Source organism: Diadema antillarum, unplaced genomic scaffold (genome assembly GCF_040938485.1).
Source record: "Diadema antillarum isolate AM-2024a unplaced genomic scaffold, OU_Dant_1.0 seq00001658_RagTag, whole genome shotgun sequence".
NCBI classification, from domain to species: Eukaryota; Metazoa; Echinodermata; class Echinoidea; order Diadematoida; family Diadematidae; genus Diadema; species Diadema antillarum.
In genome coordinates this window covers 16775-44674 of record NW_027272358.1, presented here as the reverse complement: position 1 = coordinate 44674, position 27900 = coordinate 16775, and the positions used below count along the sequence as shown (strand labels likewise).

Genomic DNA, 27900 nt, shown 5'->3' with positions numbered 1-27900 from the left:
ATGGAGCGGACGCTGGCCCACGTCCCCTCCATGGAGCTCTCCACCGAGGCTCTACTTGTCAATGGAGGATTGGAAAATACCAACAAGATGCTTGCGACATCAGCAGTCAGAAGTGAGTAGACACGATACTTGATGTCTAGGGCCGTGTCAATTTCTCGTTATTGAATACCATGGTTAAGTATGAATTTTATCCATTCTGTACTGATGAATGACACATAATGTAATTGTTTGTAAATATTGGTATAAATTGAAAAAAAAAACCCAGCGTTGAACAGTTATCAAGATTATCTTGACATTGATAGTTATTCGCAGTTTGTTTGTTTGTGTATGTGTGTGTGTTTACAATTTACATTCGTTATGTATTGTCTACTGATGTTGATTGATGCATCACCTACGTGAGTCTATTTGACACTCACTTTACTTGGAGAAATTTGACTGAAACGTGGCTGCTTTGTTTTGCCCTGAAGGTACTTTGAAAAGTCTCGATATGAGGGCTGGATACTGCTAATCATAACATTTTAGATATTTTGGGGGGTCCTTTGCTGTTTGCATAAGAGCTAATATCTGATGTACATTCTGCTTGTAAATCAAACCATGAGGCATAGTCTATAAAAGATCGACAAAGCTAATTTTCTGTTATCTGCGAGTCACGGAAAGCCATCATTTCACTACAGAGTCACAGACACGATCGGGCGCTGGAAGTCACTATTTGTCACGTTGCACCTGAGCTTGCAGCAAGATCTGAAGAGGTGGGGGGGGGGAAGACTTGATGATTGAAGAAGCTGTCTTCAGTAACAGATTAAGAAAATACATTTAGGGGAAAACAAATGAGAAAGAGAGACTTATGGAATTGGGAGGCTTCAAAATGGTCTTTGAGCAAGACAAGAGCCGTGAAAAAACCTCACAGTATTGACTACCATGTTGAGGGGAAGCTGGGTGCATCAGGCTCCGACAGACATTGTTAACTTATTGGCAAATCATAATTTGATGATGTACATCTACGTGGATATATGGAGCATTTGATTTCGATAAATGTTTGTACTACTTCATTCCTATAATTAAAGCTCGTTGTTTTTCTGCTGTCATGCAGCTAGACACCCTTTGAGCTGATTTTAGTTGTTGTTTTTTTCATTTAGTGCAGATAATAATGCATATATAAGATAATAAATACAATAAACAATGTGTGGAATAAAAAGATGTACGGGACTACAGTAACACGTCATAAGTATTTGTGAATTCAGCGTCTACTTTAACGAAAAGAAACGTATGTGTTTATAAAATAAAATGGTATGCCTTATGTAGACAGGCGTGAACCTAGGGAACGGAACACGAGAGGCGCGTTGGGAACAATGAGTTATTGTAACAGACACGTGCACCCACGACCGTCATTACTAACGCCATCAGTAATCATAGTGGTGATGTGGGCGCTCCATTGGGCTTCCCCATGCATGAAGTGTAACCGGAACACGCCGCTTCCAGTCGTTTATGAGTGGAAAGATGCCCTTAAATAAATATGCTCTGTTTGTCATTTAACATCGCCGTTGTTATTGCTATTGTTTAACAACAACAGTGGTAACACTGAAGGAGCTACTCTTGATAAAGAAACCATATTATTTTATAATTCCCTCATCTATATTCTTTACGATACTAGTATTCAACATCACTATCATCTACACCACTTTCATGATAACGATAATATAGCTGCGATACATTTACTATGTATGTCTGTTATTACCATTGCACTTACCTTCATTCTGACGTCTATTGATATCTAATCAATTCTTAGGAACTATCAAAACAAATAGCAGTAGCAGCAAGGGACACTCGGTTATATATCCATACAACGACACATAACAGCAATAACACGCGCTTTGGATATCGGGACTGCTTACCTTGCCCTATGCCACCTATCAATGAGTAGTGAAACTTTTCAGTGGCGCCTCAAGAAAATCTGTTTCGAATTCTGTTTGCAGAACTCCACTTATTGGTTTTCTTACTTCCTTAGCTGTTCTTTATAGATATTCTTGATTGGAATCTGCACCTACTGCAAGAGATAAAGACGTTAAATTATCTTATATATTGAAAGAGACTTTACACCAACCATGCCAACGTTTATTTTGAAAGACAATCGTGTCTTACAAAAAAAAAAGGAACAACATACAGGATGTCAGTCAGTGGTGCACGTGCACGAATTCGCAATAGTTATCATCTTTCAATTGCTTTTGAGCTGAGAAGTAGCGTATAATCTGTTTTATTTGTCCTTGTTTTGCTTTGCTTCTGGTCGGCTTGTAAGTGGTATTCGAGAAACGCGTCGAATCTTATCCGCTTACTTTTTTTAATTGGTTGCCGTTTTTGTTGTTGCCGAAACACGTATACAGGTCAACAGATCGCTACCGCACTATATAATTGATGTATTGTGTTGACTGGCAATATGCGCCTGCTACAACAACATAGAAAGGGAGTGAACGCATGATTTGTTAACTGGGGACTGTAAATCATTATCGTCCAATATCTCAACGAATGTGGGTTCGATCAAGCTTCTTCCACAAGTGACTACAATACGTCTTGCATTGGTGACTCAGCATGATGTAAGACGGGAGTAGCCCGCTCTGGTTGAGACATACCAGACGTTAACCCTTATCATTCCGATAGGCATAGTTGATGACTTAGACAAAGAAAATTGGGTTAACAAAGTATGAATGCATGGCCGTGTCATGAGGAATCACCAGTGCTTATTTGTATGGATAACACTAAGTTGTTCCCGAGTGACTTTATGAAAGCGTCGCAATGAACTTTTCCTGAAAACAGCACTGGCATTTAGTGAATTGCGTTTAGATTATGATTTGAATTTCAGATTTATTTTTGGGTGGGTTTTTTTTTCGACCTAATCTAAGCAAACATCTATGGGAGGACCAAACCCTCCCAGGTATAAAACTGTCCACCAATAATGTGCACCCTCAGGCAGGCTGTTCATAATGACCACCATGACACGTAGACCATAGATTGACAGTCGTTATTAAATCAGACTCAAATCAATCTGTTGTATACGTTAGATTATTATCAACATGCGTCATTATTTGATAAATATCAAAGATTATGAATAGCCCCAATTCTACTTAGCCATAACGAAATAGTAGACAATTTTGCTTGTTGTTTACTTTTGATAGGTTGTATTGCATAGTAATTTGCTAATACCTAGTGAATAAGAACAAGCAAGAGGACCGTTCTTTGTCGGCGCCAGGCAAGTTAAAAAAGAGAATTAACACCAAGCATGATTCAAACTCTTTTATTACATTAATTTTTGAGCCCTATGTACTACATCAAGGATTGCCCATACGCCTTTAATCATAATGGTTGAATATTGATTTAATTCTCAACCAGTAACTACTAAAATAATCCTTGAAACATATACGCAGTAATCCCAACATTACACTGAAAAGACGCTTTCTTGTTAGATTCATAAAAAGGTTTAAGATCTCCATGACTTGCTCTTATTGCCTTGAGGCATTCTGTAATCATTACATATCACGTAAGAAAACTATGTAAAGACATGAAACGGGCATTTAAAATGAAAAAAATAATGGAATTCTTCTGCTACTCTTGATTGATTTATACTAATTCTTTTTCATCCATGCGACAGTATGGTATTATATTTCTACATGATATAAATGGTTTGCGCATTAATTACGCAATAAGTCCCTCTGAATTAGCATAATCCGATTGATATTATCTGAATAGATCTGGAGGTTAAAGTAATATGGTTCCATTTTGTGCGGGTCTCGACCTTTTATACATAATCCGGGCAGGTGTTTACAGACCCTGAGTTGAACACAGTCATTCGTACAGTAAAGGGTGTCCAGTTTCGAGAAGATACCACCAATTGGCTACGTCTGTTGAAAGCAATAACAATCTTATTACGTTTATCACTGTTAAAGACTCATAACCATGCTTTCCAAAATGTTTTGGTGACACTGTCCCTATTGCTCTCATAATTCCAAATTAGTGCATACTACATGAGAGTTGTAGAATTTTATTCACTTGATATTAACCATATTTATTATGGAAACAGTGATGTGATTATGATTCAAATCAAATGTTGCGAAGTCTAGAAAATGACGTAGGCTTATTCATTAATCCCAAAAGAAAAGAATGACATAAAAATATGGCACATAGTGAATTGACGCGTGACATCTACTATTATTATATGTGATTATTTTGCTGTTAAATTGTACTGCGTGCCATGTGATCCTGTTCTGCTGGACCAAATCATATCTAAATATCATGACTGGGTATATTGTACCGTGGCACTTTTTCGAAAAAGACATAGAAATTTCTCGTCAAAATTCGTTTACTTAAAGCCTGTGGAAAGTATTAGTCAATGGGCCGATGAACCTGCGACAGGTGAAAACTTTGGAGGAGCAATTGTTATCGTCCACAAGCTTCAGTTTGCAAAAGTAATGTATCGTAGTGTGGAGGGGCTAATGGAAAAGAAATCACAATTTTGGCTTGGATCTTCATGAAAGTGGGAACATACTTTCACACATAATAATGTCTGTGTCAGAATTTGTTTTGTTGTTGTTTGAGCCTAATTATTGTAATTGGTCTTCTTATGGCGACATGGAAAACTCAACTGCCTTCTTTTGCTATTACAGTGCATCTATTATGTAATCATAGCAAGTGATCTTTCTTACAATAATAATAATGTCAAACATGGAAAATCATATGTGGATGAAGAGTCGCTTTCATTAATAATTCATTGTACCGGACAAACTACACTTAATTCGGAACTAACAAAACGGTTATCTATTCCATTTTTGTCTGTTTGTTGAAAGGAGTACTATTCTTCGGTTATCCGTTCCATCTACCTAAGATGTAAATACACTTATTGTTTTTAAGACTTACGGGATTGTCAAACAGCGGCATGTTGTAAGAAATGTTTGGTGGTAATGGATCTGGAAGGAGCGCCTTCCGCACGCCACCCATAAATTGATCATCAATTAGTCCCCGCCTGGGAGATCACGCTAATAGTTCTAATGAAAATCGCTACTGATACAACTTATCGCAAGAGTCGTTTGCCGTTTGTTCATCGAGTCACAAATTACAAGACAAACACTCGATTTAAATCAGTGTTCGTCCGTATGAAAGAAGAAGAGATTGGTAAACAGAGAGGCCAAGGGATTGATTGTGTTAAAAAAAATACAAGAAATGAAAGTTGATAGACAAAAGAAGCCTAATAAAGCGACATTTCCCGGCACGGGTTGCTACCAATAGTCTCATGGGCAATGTAAAATTAACAACATTAATTGATAGAAACAAAAACAGATTGATAAAAACGTAAGCCGTTCATTCCTTATCTAAATACTTGTAGACAGAATCAATTTATTTCATTTAGATTTTTAAACCAGACGCTGGACCTTATCCGTTACAAGGAAGTTACTTCGGTCATTCACGTAAATTTTACCTGTCTGCTGGTATTTGCTGTTTATATTTATATTTTCTTACCTATGTTCAAGACAAGTTTTTTTTTTCTTTCAAGGTCATGCTTTCTTTTGTCTTTCGTACTTTCCTCCAAAGTGAAAATTTGAAAACAGAGATATCGCGAGCCATGAGTCTCATTGAGGTGTCAAACGAATAATAAGAAAAATGAAAGAAATCAATAATCCAACTTTGCACTGTCACCATCGTGGCAAAAACATCTCACTTTCGAGTTCCTTTTAAATTTTTTTATAAAAGATCTCAGTATTCAAAGAAAGTGTCTACTGTGCATGATTAGTAATACAATGCTGCCACCAATCACGTAGAGGGATGCATGATGATTCCACCATATATGAAAGACCCTTTGCTAACCATGAAGCAATATATCTGAGACAAATTTAATGTAGCAAACCTTTCTAATATCTGCGTGTCCATTTCAGTTACCTTGCATTATTAACACTACTATACACACAAATTATAAGGGAAATAATATCCCTTAATGTCTTGTTGTTGCTCTCCTAATCTAGTACACAGCACGTCATGTTAGTGTACTATTGTCTTTGTCATATTCATTCTCACCGTATTTCATCTTCAACAAGTCTAATGCAGTTATCTGTATTGTTGTTGTAAGATTTGCTTCGTAATAACTACTTAAATGATATTCAAATTAAATGATCTAGACGGCATACGAAGAGCGAAGACTCATTTCGTTTCTGAATAATTTTGGCATTTAGATGACGACGGTACGCTGATCAATCAGCATGGCGAAAAAGTCTCGTATGGAACGAGCGGAGCACCTGACGGTTCCACGCCTCCAGTGACGGCCGCCGGAGGAGGCAGCGAGAGCCAGAATGCTGGAGTTGGCGGTGGAGGAGGCGGCGGCGGCACAAATGGCAACGGCTTGGTCGGTGACGGGACCGGGCACTCGGTGGCGTCGAGCGGCGGCGGTAACGATGACGACAAACCGGCCAAGCAAAAGCGACATCGTACTCGCTTCACGCCTGCACAACTCAACGAACTCGAAAGGAACTTCGCAAAGACGCATTATCCGGACATTTTCATGAGAGAAGAGATCGCCATGAGGGTGGGGCTAACAGAATCACGAGTGCAGGTGAGCATTGTAGGCCTACTTTTAACTCTCTGTCACTATAATTTCATTAGAGTGGAATGTTACCATGCAGGCACCTCTACCTATTATACCTTTTCCTTTCTCATTCCCCATCTAACTTTGTTATTTCTTTTCCCGTTTAAAGGAGTTTTATTTATTTTTTTGGTTTTATAGAGCGTGTCCCCTTTGCTAAGATTTGGCGAATGAACGGAGTCATTCTTATTTTTTATCATTAAAAATGTTGTATGCTGAATATTTCCCGTAAAAATGATAGCTCTTTATTATCTTGCCTTACTAAAACATTAGGGACGTGATTCCTTTCGACATGAGGCTACTGAGTATTCGATTACGTTTTTTTTTTTAATTATGATAAAAGCGTTTACAGATGAAAAATAAATCATGGATAGATATGGCATAATGACATGGAATATTACGAATACTTATCTAAGGAATACGCAATTACTCGTCTTTTATCTAAAAACTTAATTTGATTTTACATTTAAAATCACATAAAGAAAAAAACAAACTGTTCTGACAGAGGCATTACCGGGAGGTGGGGTGGTAGATGTCCTTAGATATCTCTATTATACACAGAATTGGCAGCAGTACGTTGTGTCCGAAAAGAAAGAGTAACAATCATCAAAGAAATTGGACGAGGATCGTCATAAATTCATTACTCATCACTTGAAGCACATCATAGCGCTTGCTCACGGGACAATTTTCGTGCTAAGTGGCGACACATATCGGTGGATTTATGTCATTTTCTATTTCCACGCGTAGGCTGTTTTGCGCGGTTTTCTGATATGTAGAGACGTGGTGTTCTGTGCAACAGCGAGCAGGTGGCATGCGCGCTGGAGCAGAAAATCTGGCCCAACTACACGCTCAATTTCTTTCGGCTCAGCTCGTTGGCTCTCCAGCCCCTGAGATCCCCGGGGTACTCAGCCGCGATGTGTTTGCAGCAGTAATCAGGCTGTTCAGTGACTCGCAGCTTTTAAAGTTTCCGATTGCATCTACTATATGCCCTTCTCCCGTCTTGCCTTTACATTCGGTCGGTTTCTACTTTCTTGTGTTTATTCCTCTCTCCCGTGTTTCCGTCGTGTTTATTTGTCGGGAAAGTTTAAACTCAAGCGGGAATATCACAGTGTCCATAGTTATGATGATAGCAAACAAAGATAGCTTGTTGAATTGTCTCCGCGGAAGGCTACATGTAGCAGCGCTAACAACTCTCGATGCATCCAGGATTTCTGCTTATCTTACTGCAAAAAATGATGAATTCTTAGTGTTCACCGTGTTGAAAGTCAGTATGTGTGCAGGTTATATAAACTACAATGTAGATAACAATTTTGAACAATTACCAGGTTTCTCACTCATCAACATAATATGTATCACGAATGTTTCGGCATTATGAAACATTTAGCACCTCATCATCTTCCAACAAAAACGACAAAGTATTTCTTCAGTTGAAATTTAAATACCTCATTATTAAACAAAACGTGCATAATTCCATACTATTCTGTAATGCGATGAGAATGCTGACTATGAGACGGCTAAAACTTAGATTGAATTATTATAGAAGCAATTAAGAAGAGTTTATGCATTGCAACATTGGGTTCTTTCTGTGAATGACGTTCTTATGTTCTCCGAGCATGATTGTACTACGAACGAAGAAACTACTGCGTATAAACTAATGAAGACATGATGTTACACCATGTAATGTCCTATATATGATTCTATCAAACACTTCTCCCAGAAATTGAATAAGACAGACATTACAGATAGAGTGCCATTTAAATCAATTGATGAATAAATTTATACATTTCACAGGTCTTTTTGCCTGGCTCTATGCTTACGGACGCCATTTTGAGAGACTAAGCGCGAGATAACAATAGAATCGTCTGCCCACAGCTAAAATGGCGGACTTGGCGCGCACATAATATCAAGAGATAAACCGGAAATTAATTTGTGCTTAATTAAAACGACTGCTACGTTCGAAGCACGCAGCATTCAAATTAGTTCAAGCCATTAGAATTTCGCCCATATCAGTAACATCTCCCCATTATAACGTCACTGTAGTGGGTTCCCAATTCGCAGCATATAGGGTGGCGTGTATGCGTGTCTCCTATAGTAGTATCGCCTTGCATAGTAGCCAACTGCATTGCAGGTATACACAATTATTCTTGTTCTCTTTTGTTTTGTTTAGTGAATATTGATGATTCTTGTATTTTGTTGTAATTGTTGAAGCGCGTTGAGTCTGTACAGAAAAGGCGCTATATGAATATTGGTTATTATCAATTACACATGTTATCAATACTCTATTATAATTAGATTAAGTGCTTCAAAAATGTAATCTGCGGAAGGATATCTCTTCCAAAGAGAGAACAAGAAAGAAATGTTCGTCCTATTGCAATGTCCACATTCTTAAAATGTATTTACTAACCTGAGTGCAACACTTCCTTTACTAGTCTGCTTTGTCTACATGTATATGCGACTGAGCTTTGGGGTAGTAAAAGTGTTTGGTAACCAGAACACATTTATGTGAGGGTTTATTGTGCTCAGTTTTGTTGCTGTTTGGTGAGTATTGAGATATGATAGTAAAGCCGAAATTAATGTTCCATAACCTTAAAATCAGATGAAGTGATTGGCACGTAAACATTGACGGCATCTCTGAGCCTTTACCCGTATCGTATCTTCGTAGAAAGGTTAATTTATATCATTTACCTGTTGTCATAGAGTGTCTATTTTCAAAACACAAAATGATGTATGCTTAAGGAATAATGAAGCATTTTGACACAATGTGTCTCTTTTCTATGAATGTTTTGGGGAAATTGATTTCTTCCCCTTTACAGTTTCAATATTATCAGTGATACAGTCATGGCGATAAAAATCAAATTGATGCCAATCATTTTTACTAATCAAATACTTCAACCTGCAGCCATCCTGAATAAGGTTGTGCGATTAGAAACTCCAAATTTGCACACACACACACACACACACACACACACACACACCTATTTATGATGCTTATATGAATATATAATATAACATATACATGTATATATACAATGTGAAATATAGAAGTATGTATGAATACAAATGTATAAACGTATAAAATAAAATGTATATCTATGTACAGTATCACATAAGCCAATGATGCCTTTGATATTGAAAATATCTCGTTGCAAAACATTGACATGAATGTTCGACGCTTTCAATAGATGCATTAATGAATGAAATCTGAGTTAGATCTGAAAACATATATGCAAACCTGCACAGACGCATACGTATTTGCTCTCTCCACATACAGTGGTTTTTAACGACATATAGTCTCCTTTTCCTTGTCTTTCAAAGCCTGAACTCCATTGATTCATGTCTACACCTCTATCGTTTAACACTCCTGGTTCTTGTTGACGCGCTCCGAAAACTAATGATAGTTACAGATGGAAGAGGAAAAACTCGGCATGGAGAGTAATACAATCTTTCAAAGTGTTCTTGAACTTTGTGTATAACTCTTGGAACAAAGTGGGAGTTGTACCGAAATCAGGATTTCTTTCGGAGAGTTTCGAAGGCCGTGGAATTTGGCAGATGAATGTCCAAGGAAGCAATTTACATTGCTTGAACATGAGCATGTTCTATCTGTATGAAAAGAAACCATTAGTACATGACATCAGTCACAATACCAAACGAAAACGTCTTAAAGAAATTAATGTTCGTCTAATAGTCCCATCAGAATTCAATTCAATTCGATTCAATTCAATTCAATTCAATAATGGTTTTTATTTCAATCGTATTGCAGTCGGTGGACTGAATTGCAACGATGTTTACAATAAAAATATGATACATAAACAATATGAAATAAAAGAATTATAAAAATTACAAAAAAGCATTTCCATTACAAAACACACCATAATCTAAACCAGGATATGGGACTGGAAAAGGAAGGGAGGAGGAGGAGAAGAAGAAAGACAGGGGCACTAATAGGGGGTTAGAGAGGCAGAAATGAGAGTGGAAGAGAAACGACAATGAAGGGAAAAGCGGGAGTCCCTCGTAAGAAAAAAAAAGAAAGAATCATAATCAATTAAGATATATAAGTTTCTGTCATTTTAATTGTTTCATTATTTTTCTTCAAAAACGACCACGTGTTTTGCGCTGAATTGCGTTTCTGTCATAAAGATTAAGGTCTCTCCAGATCATTAAACAGTTTTATTCAGTACTGGGACCGAAAGGGCAGAATATGTATGCATGTCGAGCCCCACGACTCAAGCATAACTTTGGATTCTATTTTCATTTGTATTTTGTCATTGAATTAATTTCCGCATAAAAAAGAAACACAATGGCTTATCATCGTCCGTTACCAACCTTGTCCTAATGATACCATTCTTGTTCTATGAGGTTTATACAAAATGTTAATGAATACATAGACAATGAAAACAAACATTTGAAACAAGCATTAAAAAATGATGAATTAAAAAAAGAAGAAGAAGAAGAAGAAAGACTGCCAGTGACGAAACTACATGATCGGAAAATGAAATGCGAGTGCAGAAACCGTGGAATACAGAAATATTCGTGCCAGTATTGAAATAAATGAATTCAAGGACAACAGAAAAGAACATCACATTAAATTTTATTCTGCAAACCAGATTTCGTCACCATACAAGAACAGCCCTACGCGCAGTGATATCCGAAAACCTTCGCCCATATTACTTGTACAGCCTGATGGAAGACTCATACATGAAAACATTCATCATTATCACACGCTGAATATTATTCTTGTGTCACAGCTTTGTGAAAAAGTCACTTGAGTTCGCCCTGCCTACTTTGTGCACATTAACAGCTAAGCCAAGATAGGTAACGTCGCTCTGTAGGGCATGTGTATTTCCGGCAGACTCATTTTAATCATTTACGGAGAGGAGTGATTATACGATTTTCGAATATTACTCGCTGTGATATTTTTTTCTCTTTGTAAAGAAACCATATCGGATTTATTTTGTTTTCTCCAGTATCAGCATAAAGACAACGAAGCAGGGCAAAATCTGTCCTGGATTATTTACATATGTTAAAGCATTGGGACAGAAGCTCAATCTCTATTCGTATAATGCCCAATTTTCCGAATTTATTAACTTCCAATGTAATACCAATAAAATCACCCAAAGGGGCTCCAAAGTATTGAATAATTGTAACATTGGATCACAAATTTAAACGTGAATGGTTTCGAATTAGTTTTGCATTTGTCGGCGCATGTTTGATATAATTTGCGTTTTCTATTATTCCCGGGGCTAGGGGCTTAAGCTAGGGGGAGCTGAAGGGAGGGGGAACTCGGTACGAAATAACGGGCAGGGAAAGCATCTATAATAACTTCAACCTCGATTAAAAAGGCTGCGGCCTAGAGGCGCTACCAGATACGAAGCGGGGGAAAAAAGTACCGAAGACCGGGGCGAGATTGAAACTAGTGAGATAGAGGCAGAGAGAGGGGAAGAGAGTGGGGCAGGAAAGCTTGATAGATGGCAAAAAGCACTGTGCTACATGAAGTCCATTTTGATTACGGAATTTAATGTGATTTTAATGAAATTTCGGATGCACAATTAGGCGCTCTTTTATCATGCTAAAATTGACGGTGATATTTGGCTTTCGTGTGTGTCTTATGTGTGTGACGTTGTCTGCATTTCGATGGCATTCACGCGAACGCTCTGTGCTGAGAGAGAGAGAAAAAACCTCGTCGGTTGCATGTCACAAATTAAAGATTGGATTTGATCAACGCGATCTTTGTATTCGTCACAGAAGCACGGACCATGGCATTATCTCTCTTTCACGGTCCCATCCCCCCTCTTTTCTAGCCACCCATTTCTCTGTCTTTTTCTCGGTTTACTTTTTTTCGGTTTTTTTGCGCGCCTCTTTTTGGTCAACGTGGCTCTCATGTAGCTTACCTTCCTTTATTTCTCCATGTCGTTTCCCTCCGTCGTAGGAGGCAAGATGGATGAGCCGAAATATTTACATTACTTAACGGTGGAACCCAAGCTTGTTCACGACTCAAATTAAAATTGCATGTTTTGTTCGCTGTTTCCATGCGCCGGACCGCAGTACTATGCAAAAGAAGAACAGTGCGAAATTGTACTTTATCTGTTCATAGAAATTAGAAGAACAAAACAGCCTCGTCGCATGAATTGCCTATAAACTATTCCAGTCTTATCCATATCGATGCAAGTTTGTGCCGCTACAGCCGGCCAGTGATTCTCATTACAAAAAGTATAAAGTCAAACATGCATGTTACTGAAAGAAAAGTAATATCTTAGAAGGCATAATTAATATTCATTTCACCATACACTGCGTATTGACGTTAGACAGATTACTGTGTTTCTGTTTCAGATTACTGTGCCTTCGTAGGGTCTGTGACGCGAACATTAAAATGAATACTGATTATGTCTGACGTAAGTAGTAAGACTTGAATAGATTTGGACGATTTCCCGTTTTGGAAGAGAAATCACTCTTGATAACAAATGTATGCTTCGTCTTGGCAATATGATTTATTGTGATACCTTACCAACCCTAGGGAAAAAGAATTCCATTCAGAGTTCCGAAAAAATTGGCTTATAAAATTCAGAAAAAATGTCACCCCCAATTCATTATCTAACAGCTAGGTAATAATGTGTAAAACTGTCCCGATGAATGCACAGAATCAAGGACTTGTCACCGATGAAATCGGAAGACATTGTGTCTGGACAAGCAGCCATGTTTAAGATCTACGTGTAACTAGCATGTCCCGAGTAATTTCATGAATACATGCATGGCAGATTGTATATTCCGGCTATCATGTCCATACCCTCCACGCCGCGGTTTTTTCAGGCCAGGCTAGGGTGAAACACGCGCGCATTTTCGGAGTACGACAATCTCTTACCCTGTCACTTTTCATCATCCCAGATTGATGGACCAAGGCTGTTTTTGTTTTGTTTTGAATGGACTCGGCAAAGCTAAAAGAAAAAGTCGAAGAAGAAGGAGGAAAAAAAAAAGCCCTCCCCCAACGTTTTCTCTTCCCTTTTTAATTCAAGGTGCGCGTGGCTTGGCGTATATTGTAATTCGTCAATGCATGAGGACTTACGTTCTTGTCATTTTATTGGATATTTTTCCGATTATTTTCAATCCACTACTTTTTCGCTCGTTTCTAAATATTACAAGAATGTTTGCAGGATGATTGTCTAGTTAAAGGTTAACGTTGTTATTCTCTCCACGGAACAAGCACGATCATAGTGCTTACATTCACTGTATATTATCAAATCAAGTCTTTGCCCGAAAACACATTTTTCAGGTCTGATATTTCGTAATGAACAGAGAACGCCAGAAAAAGGCAGATTATGTCAATCGAAGTAGCAAACAATTAGGAAAACATAGATTGTGGCAAACGTGAGTGAGACTTGGCAAATGTTAATAAACTTATTACTACCACGGTTATCTATTCTATGTGAATCTCATGGTAAGTGCGTAGCTCATGTTACTGTAATACAACCTCCGAATTGCTTCTCATGTTTAACTTTTCTTAAGGTAACATGCAAGTCATGATACACTTAATTCTATCAACACTAAATCACATTCTTCAAGACTTAAGAGGTTATTAAATATCTTCGACATGTTTCGAGAAGGGCAATGTTATTGCTCTTTCTTTAGATGTGGGATGCTGACACGTAATGATAATAATGATGATAATAATAACAATGATAATGATGAAAATAATAAAAATATGACTATTCATGATTATAATGTTTATAAAGCTTATAATATTTAATCTTAATTCTCTATTCATACGCTTGAAATACATATGATATCATTCGTGGCTTAAAAGGTACGTATCGCATAATCAAGGTCATAGTGACCGTTGCTACGTGTAAAGTAAATTGCAATTATTGTGATACATAGTGCTGAAATAGCGAGAAAGTCATAATTTGTAATAACTTGCAACTATCAATATTCATATACTGGCTCTTGTCCAAGTGATGTCATGCCCGTAACTGCCATGACCTGTCATGACATGAGTGGAAACTACAAAGTACTGCAAATGGCTCAGTTAAACAAAAATTCATGCCGATATATTTCTCCACCTTTTACTATATCTTGTCTTTCCATACTGAACCGCTTACATTTTTTCCCTTTGGCACAGCTTCTCCTTATTGAATGTATTAGAATTATGTTAACAACAACAACATCATCATCAACAACAACGACAAGAAAAGAGTGACTCGAGACCAAGTGTCAGACCCCGTTAGTAATGTCATCCTTTGCTGATGTCACGTGTCTTTTTTCACGTCATGATTGTTCGTCAAACACAAATACAAATCTAATGGGAGAAGTCTGATGAACACCATCAGGCTTATATTTTCAGAGAAATTAGAGGGTAATAATTTTAAAACAAATACTAGTGGTTTTGAAGGAAAGAAGATAGTAAGTTATAGGCTTCACACACAATGGATGGGTGAAGAAAAAACATCCGCAATAGCCCTTGCATTCAATTCTCACGAATTCCATAAACCTTCGAATAAAATATGAAAGAGAGGAGGAGGTGGGGGGGGGGGGGGAGAGCCTGCTGGATGGGAGCTCCAGATTCAAATTAACCTGTCATATGTGCTTCCATCATCCCGCAATATGGGAAACGGAGAAAACTGGAAGACGAATAATGCGTCACTGCGTGTACATCTTCGGCTTGATATTGCGCCCGGGCTCACACTTTCATTCGAAGACACAGAAGCTACACCAAATAGCGTATGTGACACGTATTTCATAAATCAATGTAAGAAGGTAAATCTGTGAGGACTATATTGCATATGATAGGTTTCTTCTTGTTTCATTCTTCATCAATATTGATCGGGGTAGAATCGCTGGGCAAACATCGCCCAAACCACCCAATGGAAGTGCGCACAAAAGCTGACGATGCCATGGGCTTATATGACAGAAGACAATTGCATATCAAGTCACGAGGATTGTTTGGAAAGTATGATGTGTACACAGTGCGCTGAGGTGCAGACAAAAGGGAGAGTGCACAATATTTCTCAGATTATATTTTCTTCTTCCGTCAAAGCGGGGATGCATAATGGTGATGGGTTTTATGGCCTTTTTACTTTGTTTTACTGGTTGTTTGTATCGTGAACATAATAGTGATTGTTTAATAAACATCAGGCTGGTTTTTATGAATCTGAGTAATTTTGTTCCGGAAATATGATTAAAGTAATTGTGAAGGTGATAACTATTCCTGTTGTGCAACATTTCTTCGATTATATTTATTAAATATATTATATATGACTGAAAAAAAATAACACCGTCTATGCAGACTTGACCATTTAAAGTAAATACGAATCAAATGTTTATCTAGTATAAATTATTTGTAGATGGCTAAATGCAGGACATGATGAAATGCAATTGAAACTGGATATTGTATTTTTCTTTACGAGGGTCATTGTCCCTATAAATGTCAACCTCATGTTAAGCAGAGAATATAAAGAATATATTTGAATATATTTGAAACTTGACGTATGCATTTAATCTCTACATTGTAAAAGTATTTCAAGCACATGGCCACTCTAGTCTTTGTGTTTTGTCGTTGACGTCACTTGACCATTTTTTCAAGTTCAGTTTAGTTCAATTTAGTTGTATTTTTGCACTCCATTCTAAATACAGTATAACAGATTTTAACAAAGTGTGGGTGTAATTATATGAATTGTATGCAGCAATTTACATTTGGAGTAAAATCTTAGAAAAACGCATGAAGTAAAGATATGAGGCAATGCCATATTGACGGTACTCTACTAGAGGAAGTGCTTCGAATAATTTTTGACAAAATAATTGAAAATGCAACAGACCATCTTCATAAGGAGAGCATGGGTAGGAAGATGGCCTCAGGTAATGCTGCTACATGAAATAAACTATCATAAAGAACATTAGAAATCTATATAGCCACTCACTGAGCGAATAGCAGTCCAGACGGTGAGAGGTGAGGTGAAGTTTGCGTTGTGTTGTGATGATGTTGGTCTGTAGAAGTATGACTATGTATAATGTGAGTGTGATGTGGGAAACGATTTATAATAGCCTTTAAGTTACTGTTTAACTCATTGTGTAAAATAAGTGGGCACCTGATATGATATCAGTTTATTATGTGTCGGAAACATATTGGGATATGAGGACTTTTTTCAGTTTTCTTTTAAAGATATATAAAGACGTACACTGTTTGGGATTTTGTGGCAAAGAATTCCAGACATCTGGCCTATAATGTTTTAACGAGTTTTAAACTATGGTGATTCTCTGGGAGATTTTAAGATAAGACGAATGTTCAACGCGCTGGATATAAATGACTTTTAGGAAGACGATTAAATGTGTGTTTTTGCTTTAAAATAGCAGTCTGAAAAGTATGAATATGATAAATTTTCAAAGATTTTTCTTTGTTAATGAAATACAGGTGAACCCTGCCAAATGCATTACTCGTTTCAAAATATCAATTTATGTATCATTTCTTCTTTGGGAATTTCTTGGTGAAAAGTAATGGCATAGATCCCTAAGTTAAGGTTCTAGCAGCCTTTAAATCTCCTCACTGTAAATATCATTGCAGGATCTCACTCTATCATGACAAAATTATATCGTAAACATTTTTTTTCACTCTCTCAAGTAATTCACTAATATGCACTTCACAAATATTAGAATAGCTATAGGAGATTTGATAACATTTGATTTTGGGTTGGTGCTTGATTTACTCGAATACCATGAGAAAAGACAACGTCAAACTCAGCCATTTGCACAAGATTCAAATCTTCACGTACTATACACGTACCCACAGGTATACTACACACAAAGACAAATATTTCTTCCCAAACATCGAAATGCTGACTAAGAAAACAAAAAAACAAAAACGTAAATAAAGGATACACCGGAGGGGGTTCACCTTAATACAGACACGACAAAGCCCGCGAGTGGCGTGTCAGTACAAAGCGTCAAGCGTAGTCGGCCATTCACAATCATATGGTTATATAGAATGGAAAACCACACTATATCTCACTCTACTATCATTTTAGCCATATTTTTTCCCGCTACTCCGTAAAATGGGGACGTAGTGCGACCCTGCTGGTCGGTTAGAACTCAGCAGAAAGGTAGGCCATCACCTCGTTGGAGAAACAATGTATCGACAATCTGTTCTTGCACACTGATTATAAATCGTTTGGTCGTCCATCTGACGAAAGCTGAAGAGAAAATCTCTCGCAAATGATAAGATATATTATTATAGATAGGTTTGATTTATACAGTATTTTCGTCGTATCATTTTTTAGCTTTGTTTTGCTCCTTTGCAGAAAAAAATATTTTGAGAAGTTGGTGACAGACTGATAACCTTTTTGGCAAATTTCTTTTAAAGATTTTTCTTCTCATTGCTATTAGCGAAATTGGAAATCGTCTTTTTTTTACCGTATTATATTAAAGTCCATAATAAATTGGCTGATATTCTGATGCTTTTTATTTGCCATCCGAGCAAATGCATTTAATCTGTCATTGTCATACAGGCCGAGATAAATACATATGTTTTTTGTTGTTCATTCTTTATTTTTCTCAATCGCAACATAATCAATTACATAATGTGCAGAGTGCAGGTGAAAGTAGTCAATGAAAAAAGGGATACATTATACTTTAAAACGGGGTCATCCAAATAAGCATTATAATGATAAGTCAATCAGAGGATGGGGATGGGGGACCCACTGAAAATCGAAGCTTGTAGATTGTGGGGCCCCCAGTTGCAATATACAATGTGCTTACGAAAAAAGAAGAAGATATTTCTGGTCACCAAACCCAATTCATACTGCTTGAACCATTAACCGAATTATCACTGTCAATCACGCACAAGTCAGTCTTCCCTAAGTTATATTGTATCCACGTGTGTCCTTCGTCAGGCGTTCTGTTTTCGAATTACATGTTTTGCTTAACCCCGCCCTTCTCCTTCTTTCAAGTAAAGTGACACTATTAAAGTAAACTATCGATGAACTTTCCCCCAGACAGCACGTACAGAAGATCAACAATGAAGATGGAGAAAATAGGTTCATATTATATTACGTGTTTAATGGAGACTAAACGACATCATAATGTGTGTTTAATCAGTACACAAAACTGGCTATTGTTATTGTTGTTGATCGATAACCACCATGGGTTAAATCGATAGGACTAACTAAGAGAAGCAGTGACTAGCCAGTCTTTCTGCGCGCTCTTGCGATGATTTATTCATGAATCTGAGAAATCGATTTGGTGCTGATGGAAGCCTCCCAAAATGTCATCGATCTTCGCAAAACGGGGGATCGCTGCAATAAAGCCCGCCAGGAATGCATAATGAATGTAACAACATTTTGATCTAAAGCCATATTATCTCGAATCGGTTCAGTGAAGGGGAAAAAAGAGGTTAGCTATTATTCCGAAAAATGAAAAACATTGATTTGCGGTTTCATTTGTTGTGGTTATTGACTATAGATCTCGAATATGAAACGCCCTAACCGAACACGCGTGAACTCGTATATTCTTTTTTTTTCTTCGGGGGGGGGGGGGAGAGTAAAATCGTTTTAATGGGATGATGAGAAGTGCATCTTTTTGCTGATAATAGAAGTAAACTTTTAGAAATCATCAAGTCAAGAACCACTTGTGATTATTTGATCATGCTTATTCCAGTTGAAATAAATGCAATCAATGTTGTCTTGTATTGATATCTAAGACACTTGAAACAAATGGGAGCCAATCATTGGGAAAAAACAACAAGTCAAAACAAATAGACAAACAAACACACAAACAAGCAAGCAAACCTCAAAGAAAGTATGATGAAAACTGACAAGCCCAAAGAAATGGTTAAGAAGCACATTCAAATCTCAAGAAAATAAAACGTGAATAAATGATTTGCTTCGCGGCTTGAAGGAAACGTGACAGCTTTGAGATCATTTTTGTCTTACTTTGTCGTGCATTTTACAGGTGCTTATTGCTATAGGTCTTGCAAGATGTGTATGAGAGTTTTCGGCCATGCATGAAGGAAAATCTATAGTCTCAAACTCATAAACCATTTGAATACGAATGAAAGCGGTTTAGCAGACTCACGCAAACTATTTTCATCGACTATCATTGGATAATTGAACAATTCAGTATCCTCCAAAAAGTCAGCTAACCTGCTCGACATATGGTGTCACTTGTGTTGGCATCCGGAAGGAGTCTTCTTATGCGACGCCACCTCCTTAATCCCTATCGTTCTGGTGCGCACTACTAGTTTTCCTATCGTGCAGTGTATACAAAAGAAATGTCTATAAAGGTATTATCTTTATACTCGTAGGTTACTAGTGAGAAAAATGGTAAGAACCATGTACTAACTCACTACTGAAAATCAGTGCGAAAATTATCTGGACCTGTGGTAAAGAGCAGTACAGTTTTTTAGACAAAATTTCCTGGTCTCCTTCGACTAGAATGAACTAACCTGTTCCCTCCTCCAAAAGAGACGTCATTTTAGAACTACTAGTAGAACTATACCAACTAATAGTTTACACTCTTACTAAGAACCCCAGCGAAGACCAGATTCAGTCACCCCCCCCCCCCCCTTCCTCCCTCCGTTTCCCCCTCCATCCTTGCATCTACTAGAATCCTGCAAGATCCTCTTAGAAAATCATTATCCTGCTCTGGAAATTATCACTTTTTATCTCGTGAGCTTTTCTCATCTCTCTCTTTCCGATTTCTTTTCTACTTTTTCCCTTTTGGCTAGGGTCGTTTAAGATCGCTTACGAAGGGGGGGGGGGGGACGTAGCAACCCCAAGGCGATGCTCCTCATCAGCTGTACACCTCCACGAGTCCTCCTTCCTTTCTTCCTGCTCTTGTTGTAAGCTCTTTCCTCTCTCTCCTTCAGTTTCCAATGTATACGTGTGTCTCGCTTTTCTTCGGCGGGTCGCTAGAGACGTGCAATGTTTTTCCGAAGCTGATCGTTACTCCATTAACACTCACTTAGCGCGCGTCGTGCTGGAGTTTCGGCCGGGCCTTCCTGGCTGGGAGATTTATAACCCTCCTTTATCCCCGAGATACTTCGCCTTAGAAACAACAACACGTGATTAATAGTGTTTAGCCTGGTCCGGAGTGCTGTTTCACTTTTCCCCTCGGTCGATCGACAGGGTGTAGGGTGTCTCCTCGCTCTCCTCCCGGGAGGGACAAGATTGACACTGGACCCCGGATAAATCGTCGCTTAACCCTCCTAGAATGCTGTCACAGGAGACAGGAGAGATGCGATACTCAAAGAAAATGGTTTACCAAAAGAGAGAAAAAAAGTACCCAAGACGCTGACATAGAGACAAACTTGAGAGAAGAAAGGAGAAAGATAAACGGATATACACAGGATATTTGAGAAGGAAACCGCATAGAGGATAAGACAATGCATTACAATGATAAAGATGCTACTCCAGGGCATTTACGTCTGTTCATACACAGATTTTTCGCCTGCTTCAATGATAGTCGGATCTAGAGTGAATGAGATTTTAGAGCTTCACAAAGAAAAAAAAAATCTCCTTCAATATTTTCATTTTAAGCACACGCCAAAATTTCTAAGCAATGTTTACGCATTCCCCAATATAGCGTGGATAGACACTTTTTTTTCAATCAGACACGGAGGAAACGTCGAAGTCGATCATAAAACACCAAGAATAAGGACCTTGAAGAAATAGCGCAAATTAAATTACTTAAGACGTTCATATCTTGGTGAGACGTGAGTAGGAATCACCATACAGATACACAGTCAAACATTTTGTGTGAATAGCTGCTATAAAAGCAATCTTGGACACTGTGTTAGAAGTTTGTTTAAAAAAATGCAGATACGATGGTGTTATTTCAGTGTATCTATTAAAAATTCACTCACGAAAGTAGCTTCGGATAAGCAAAATGACAATTGTGCGAAATTAATGCAGGGATGATGGTAAATATCTCATGTCTATCAATTAAAAAAAAAAGAAAATGCTGCAACGAAAACAAAAAATACCAGGGTGAAGGTCACTTGGCTATAGTATAAGGTAAATGATTCTTAGCCCGTCTATGGTATGTCAATTCATTCTTTCTTTAAATGAAGAAAAAGAGAGATTCTCGTGGTGGGTTTTTTTTTTGTTTGTTTTGTTTGTTGTTGTTTAATGAGAATATGCGATGGAGACGCATCCTCGTTTTAGCAAGCTCAGGAGCGAGGCACAAGCCATAGGAGTGGCGGAGGCGGGCCGCTCAGGGCCACTCGCGGAAGGCTAATGTTACGAAGACTGACGTGACACGCGCTGGGACATTTGCCGCCCAGCGGACCGCTCAGTGATGGACGGGTTCCATTAGTGCCCGAGATGGCAGGGGGCTATAAAAGCTAGACACCGTCATCATGTACCGACTATAATGCATGTTTATTTCTCTTAGTGAAACCTAGATTTCTGACTTGAAAAAAAAAAGGAAGAAGGGAGGACCAACTTTTTTTTTTTTCGTCGTCGTCTTTGCGGTTAGAGAAAAAACGATAGACATACGCGCGTAATCGTCAATGGTGTAAATGATAGAGCTACGAGAGAAATCAATGATTCTGTCATTTGAAATATGAAAAATGAAGAAGGAAGAATCTCATATTCATTTGTTATTTTAAAAATATAATTTTTTTACGTATAGACATCACTCAAACTGAACACATTAATGTTTAAAACATAGCTTTTCTGAATAACAGAATGATACACAGTTGCAAACAATTAAGACAATTAACATTAAAGTAGAAGGTACTTAACTGGTTTAAAGTAAAGTGAGTAAAATGTAATACTGGAAATTTTGAGTGGAAGTATTTCAAACAACAGCGATAAGAAATAATTTCATTATCTCTGCACAACACTGCAAACTTAGTTAGAATTGAATTGGCATACAAAGTGCAATTCTCAACTTACCTTAGTTTTCATATTGTATCTTTACCATGTTGCGTTCCTTTATGTTTTAAGAAACATTTCGCTATTCTGTCTTTGTCATTATGATCGAATTTAAAAGTAATGTGAACATTTTCATTTCCCCTCTCTTGGACGATCTTACCTATGCAACCATTCGGCTTTCCGTTTGACCTAAAACATTTGGTTTGTGGACCATCTGTGTTTACTTCACTGAACATATAAAATTTCTTTAATTGTCTGAAATGACATTAACATTATTCTAACGTGAACAAGGGATATCATAATTACCGGGGAGAAGTATTATAAGCCCTATAAATGTGACGAAGTTTGTTTTGAGAAAAAGGCAAGGAAGAAGTTCAATTTCTCCATCGTCGGATCAAGATCACTTTCCTATAGTTACATGATAGATGGTGATGTCGATCTAGATTGCAACTTTAGAATAGTCCTCTTTTTGTAAGGCCCCTCCCCCCCCCCCTTCACACAGCTTTTAAATTTGAGTTTTTGCTATCTTTTTTTTTTTGATTCACAAAATGCAATGGTCCTCGAAGACAGCCAAAAATGACAATTTCACTGAAATTCGGAAATCGTCTCGCTTACAATTTACCGCTGAGAGTGTTCGTTTTTATTAAGAATTGTATACGTTATTTGTGAGCGACAACTGGTCAAGCTCTAATTTTAGAGAATTCATGTACACTGGAATAGAATATGTCGGAAATTGAAATGATCATCAAGAAATGTACAGTATCAGATAGTTTTGTATATAAGAGCTGTAAAATAACAAGTATAAACTAGCCAAAATATGGTCTCCAATTATATTTCTTACTGCTACAAGGATTGCAGAATGGCTTTGAAAATAACAGTGTATCTTGCACTTTCATTGCTTATCGTATAGACTCTTATGAAATAAAATTAGTTTGAAGACTGAGCTTTTCATTGCCAGCTCAACATCATAAGTATATTTCTATTCATTCTGATGGCCTTCAGCATACCATATCAAAGAATCTATGCAATTGACTTTACATGATTTTTCGTTGACTAAAACTACGCCAATCTCCCAGTCGTAAAAATATTGTGTCGGTAGTTCGTTCTTTCATCTCTCGTGCTTTCTGTCTCTGAAGTCATTGTAGTATAAGCGTAATAAAAAGAGAATTTGAACCTCAAGTGCGGGACGGGCACGGACAGCATCAGAGGAATTGGTCTCTTCCTCGCGGTTTGTGTATACGTCGTCTCTTGTCAACGCCATTACCGCGGGCCGAATATGGTAAACGAGTCAATATGGTAGGCGCACGGCTGGCCGGGCGGCGCGATAGAGAGGCAGGCGATAGTTTACGCCGTACACGTCTTTCGGACACAAATACCAGTAGCATTAAGACATAAACAATGCATTAGCGCCTAGTTCTCCTGCTCCAATTTGATTCGTAAATGTGCATGTCACAATGATATTTACGCCCACCGATGTATATCACGGCCGGCGACGAGGAATACATGATGAGAGAAAGAGAGAAAGAGAGAGAGAGATGGAACGAGAAAGGCTTGAAAACCGCCTCAGCCACTGCAAATAATTTTAATGGCAGACGTTCACCGGATAGTCTCCATATTGTAATATTTCATTCTCGTGGGAATGAGGGTTACACAATCTCCCTGTGAGGGTGTTTATTTGAGCCTTTGATGATCACCAACATGTCTACATCAGATGTGAAGTCACTAAGTAGCCCCTAACAAAACCCGTTTTTTTTATTTTTCCACATGTTTCTCTTTGTCAAAAACGAGACAAAATATGAACTACTTAATCATGAAACACCCACTTGTTTTAAGGACTGTGATCAACCCCGGAAAATGAAATGGCCGACACCCACCAAGTTAACCTTATATGTCACCTGTTCTTGTTTAGTCATCATATCATCCCACCTCATGTGATTTCATGAAGAAAAAAAATATAACCTTGAAAGCGATAATCTGCTAGCTTCTCTCTCTTCCTCACCCTATTTCCGCTCTGGTTTGTGCAGACATCATTGTGTTGTGAAGAGACCACAATGTATTTTCATTTTCCAATTCGAGAGTTAGCCCACCATGTAGTCTTTACTCGATGCAAAGGAAAGGGAAGTGCAACATCCTATTGTTTTGTCGTTATGACATACTCCCGATCTTTGTGTAATGCATTATGCATGCACAATTATTGGTGATTATACTGAAAAATTACAATTCCTATATCCAGATAAAACCCCTCTCCCTCCTCCCCCCCCCCCCCCCAAAAAAAAGTGGAGACCATTTTGAATTCATATTCCGAATTTACTAAACACGCAATTATATTTGCATGGTGTGATTTTAATGCTGATTTAGTAGATACAAGACTTAAACAACAAAACAGTTAAAACTAAAAAAGATATTCAAAATGATCGAAATGGGAAATTGACGACAATTTCTTTAGATTTAGTACCCTTCTCTTATAGCAATATGACTTCTCTTACGGAGGCACATTTCACATGCATTTTTTCCCTTTTTGGCAGAACATGACAAATTTATCAGACTTTCATTAGCATAGTTTGTAATCTGATTAACACTTTTTTGCATTGAGGTTAGCAAAAGCCAAAATGAAATATCCTGACCTTGCAACTTTTGAATAAACTGGTGCTTAGAATTTTATTTTGTTCACACTCGAATATGAAATGCATTTTTCTATAGCGCATATCCAATAAGCTGATAAATGCGCTTCACATCTAAATTCAAAGTCAAGGGAAAACAAAACCTTTTGCAAATTCTTGTTAAATATTGAAACTTAGGGTGATAGGCGAAGTTCCTTTGGCAAGATATTCCATGGATTTGGCCCATAAAATGAGAAACTACGCTCATCTGCCTTAGTTTTTTACACGTGGAATCTGGAGTACCGTAGTATCCATGGCAGAGCGCAGTTTATAAGCTGAACGGTTGGGAGAGTGCAAAAGCTGTGATAAGTACTTAGGAGCAGAATTGTGGAGGTAATGAAAAACCAACAAGTATATCTTTATGGTATCAATAGTAAATTACGAGTAGTATGGTATGATTGTAAATGTAGATGTTTCACGAAAAGATTTCATAGACAAATTTTGATGGACAGAGACAAATGTGGACTTCCGACTTTATTAAAAAACGTATTGAATTCAGAAAGTATTCTTGATGATTCCTGGAAAAGGAGAGGTGAATATTTCTGTACATGCAGAAACGGGATGTTGTTTCCTTTTCCAAGGACGATGCCTTGGGGAAGCAATGTTTAATGTCATTAACACATGGCGCACAATGAGAGTCGACGTCGAAAATTCCCACTGGATCGCAAGCCGAATATTCAGTATACGAAAAGAGTATGAAAACATTAAATTGAGTTTTGTGAATTGAGTGTGTTAATTGACCAGGGCAAGACAAAATTTCGAGAATATACAAATTTGAAAAGTCTAATCCATTGTGAATATCATCGCCTTTCTTAGCAAGCTAGGTGATTGATCATACTCATTTCTTTTTTCCTCCATCAATTGCAGGTCTGGTTTCAAAACCGACGAGCGAAGTGGAAGAAGCGTAAGAAGACGACAAACGTGTTCCGAACCCCAGGGGCTCTTCTCCCTTCGCACGGCCTCTCGCAATTCCCCTCCCCGATGAACGACTCATTCTGCAATTTTCACGGCAACGATACCAGAGGGTGGCCAGCCATGTCGGGGATGACCACGCACATGTCCCCACACATGACGTCACACATGCCATCCCACATGCAGACGCAGATGGGTGGGGGTCCGGGCTCGGCACTCACCCTTCCTCCGACCCTCCCGCGACAAGGTCTCGGCCAGTCCATACAGCAGCAGGGCGTCAACTGCACCATGGGTCAGGCCACCGGCCTTGCCAACACCTTGTCCATGGGTACGAATGGGGCGATGACGTCCATGTACCAACCTTCGCTAGGGGGCATGACCACGGGTAGCATGTCCAGCGGCTTGTCCAGTCCGTCCCCGCCGAACCTACCCGTGAGCGACAGCTCGTCTGACCTCTCATGTGGTGTGTCCGACGCAGGCGATATGTGGAGGGGCACGAGCATCGCATCACTGCGAAGGAAAGCGCTCGAACACGCGGCGTCGCTAAACGGTATTTTCAGATGATTTTCTTTTCACCAACATCAGGGCTCGCTGAATATGCTGCTGCTTCAGCGATCGCTGACCTGCACAAAGGCTGTACCATATTTCTTCATGTTATCCATCACCTTTTGCAGTGATTCCCTTGTACAAAATTTTAGGAAATGATAGACTCTCATGTTTGTCTCGTCGTTATGAGCCGGAGTTGCAAGGTATTCACACATCACAAAAGAAAGAACGCCGAATAAACAAAACCGTGAAAAAGACTGAACATTCCCCTGGGCTGCAAGTGATTTTCGTAGCAGTCTAACATCTACATGAGATGTGAAACTCTAAGGAAACATAAAATCACATTTCATTGTTTATCGTTTTATCGTTTTTTCGTTTGGTTTGATTCGTCTTATTTGATGAGTACTACTAAATCAATTCCTCCCTTAAAACGAAAAGGTAACACCATTTCGATGTATCTTTGATTGGAGTTCAGTAGATAGGTAATCATCAACATAATTAATATGATGTGGCAGTGAGTAATTAACAACAACTTTATACCGAGTACCTCGAGTGTATTCCAACAACATCGTAGAAATATCATGATGCTGTTTCTCCTGCTTGAGCCACATTGCACAAGTGTGCAACAAAAAGACATTTTTACTTATTTTTAGACACTGACAGGAATACGCCTTCCCCAAATATAGATCTCGATGATGTGACTGTTTGGAAAATCCATCATTCCTTAAGTCGTTGTGGTAAATCAGTTGATAAGCAAGCGGTCTCCGACAACGCCTTAGGCGCCGGAGCGGAGGGGGGAGAGATGGTAGAGAGAGATACACCACCCATTACAAATGCCGTAAATCATGCGAAAATATGATGACTTTGTATCAATGACAATGATGGGCTCAACGTTGCGCGCACATTTCGCCAGATTTCAAGAGCATACGGATTTCCCATTCCGCTCTAGAGTGTTTGCCTATATTGATGTATGCCCCTTGACAAGGGAACTGCAGAGTATGAAGACAGGAGCACGGCGAGACATCACACACGACGAGGAGTCGTGGACGGCTAAAAACAACAACAAACAAACAAAGAAAAAATACGCTGACGAGGATTTGATAAAAAAAGAGGGGGGAATATGACGTTTTGTTGACGGGTTGGTCAGTTGACATGTTCATATCTATAAATAAGTCCGTATCGTCAAATTCTTTCTTCTGAGTGCTAAAATTTGTTTCTCTGGGTGTTTCTTTCCCCGATGTAGTCCCATCGTGATAAGTTCAATCCATAATTTCAGGACATGAAAGTTGTTTGTTGATGAATATAGACACCA

At 38.3% G+C, this 27900-nt stretch overlaps 1 protein-coding gene across 1 annotated transcript; it reads left to right on the top strand.

Moving 5' to 3' along the window:
- LOC139711413 (homeobox protein orthopedia) lies at nt 1-26606 on the top strand. Its single transcript, XM_071623296.1, has 3 exons — nt 1-112; nt 6210-6586; nt 25998-26606. The coding sequence occupies exons 1-3, from the start codon at nt 1-3 to the stop codon at nt 26604-26606; spliced, it is 1098 nt and encodes a 365-aa protein (XP_071479397.1).
- Nucleotides 26607-27900: the final 1294 nt, after the last annotated feature.

Bases quoted from the DNA above. Each gene is read 5' to 3' on its own strand.
- LOC139711413 (XM_071623296.1), top strand. From the start codon at position 1: ATGGAGCGGACGCTGGCCCACGTCCCCTCCATGGAGCTCTCCACCGAG. The intron at 113-6,209 runs GTGAGTAGACAC...TTTGGCATTTAG, and splicing joins TGCGACATCAGCAGTCAGAA to ATGACGACGGTACGCTGATC. The intron at 6,587-25,997 runs GTGAGCATTGTA...CATCAATTGCAG, and splicing joins TAACAGAATCACGAGTGCAG to GTCTGGTTTCAAAACCGACG.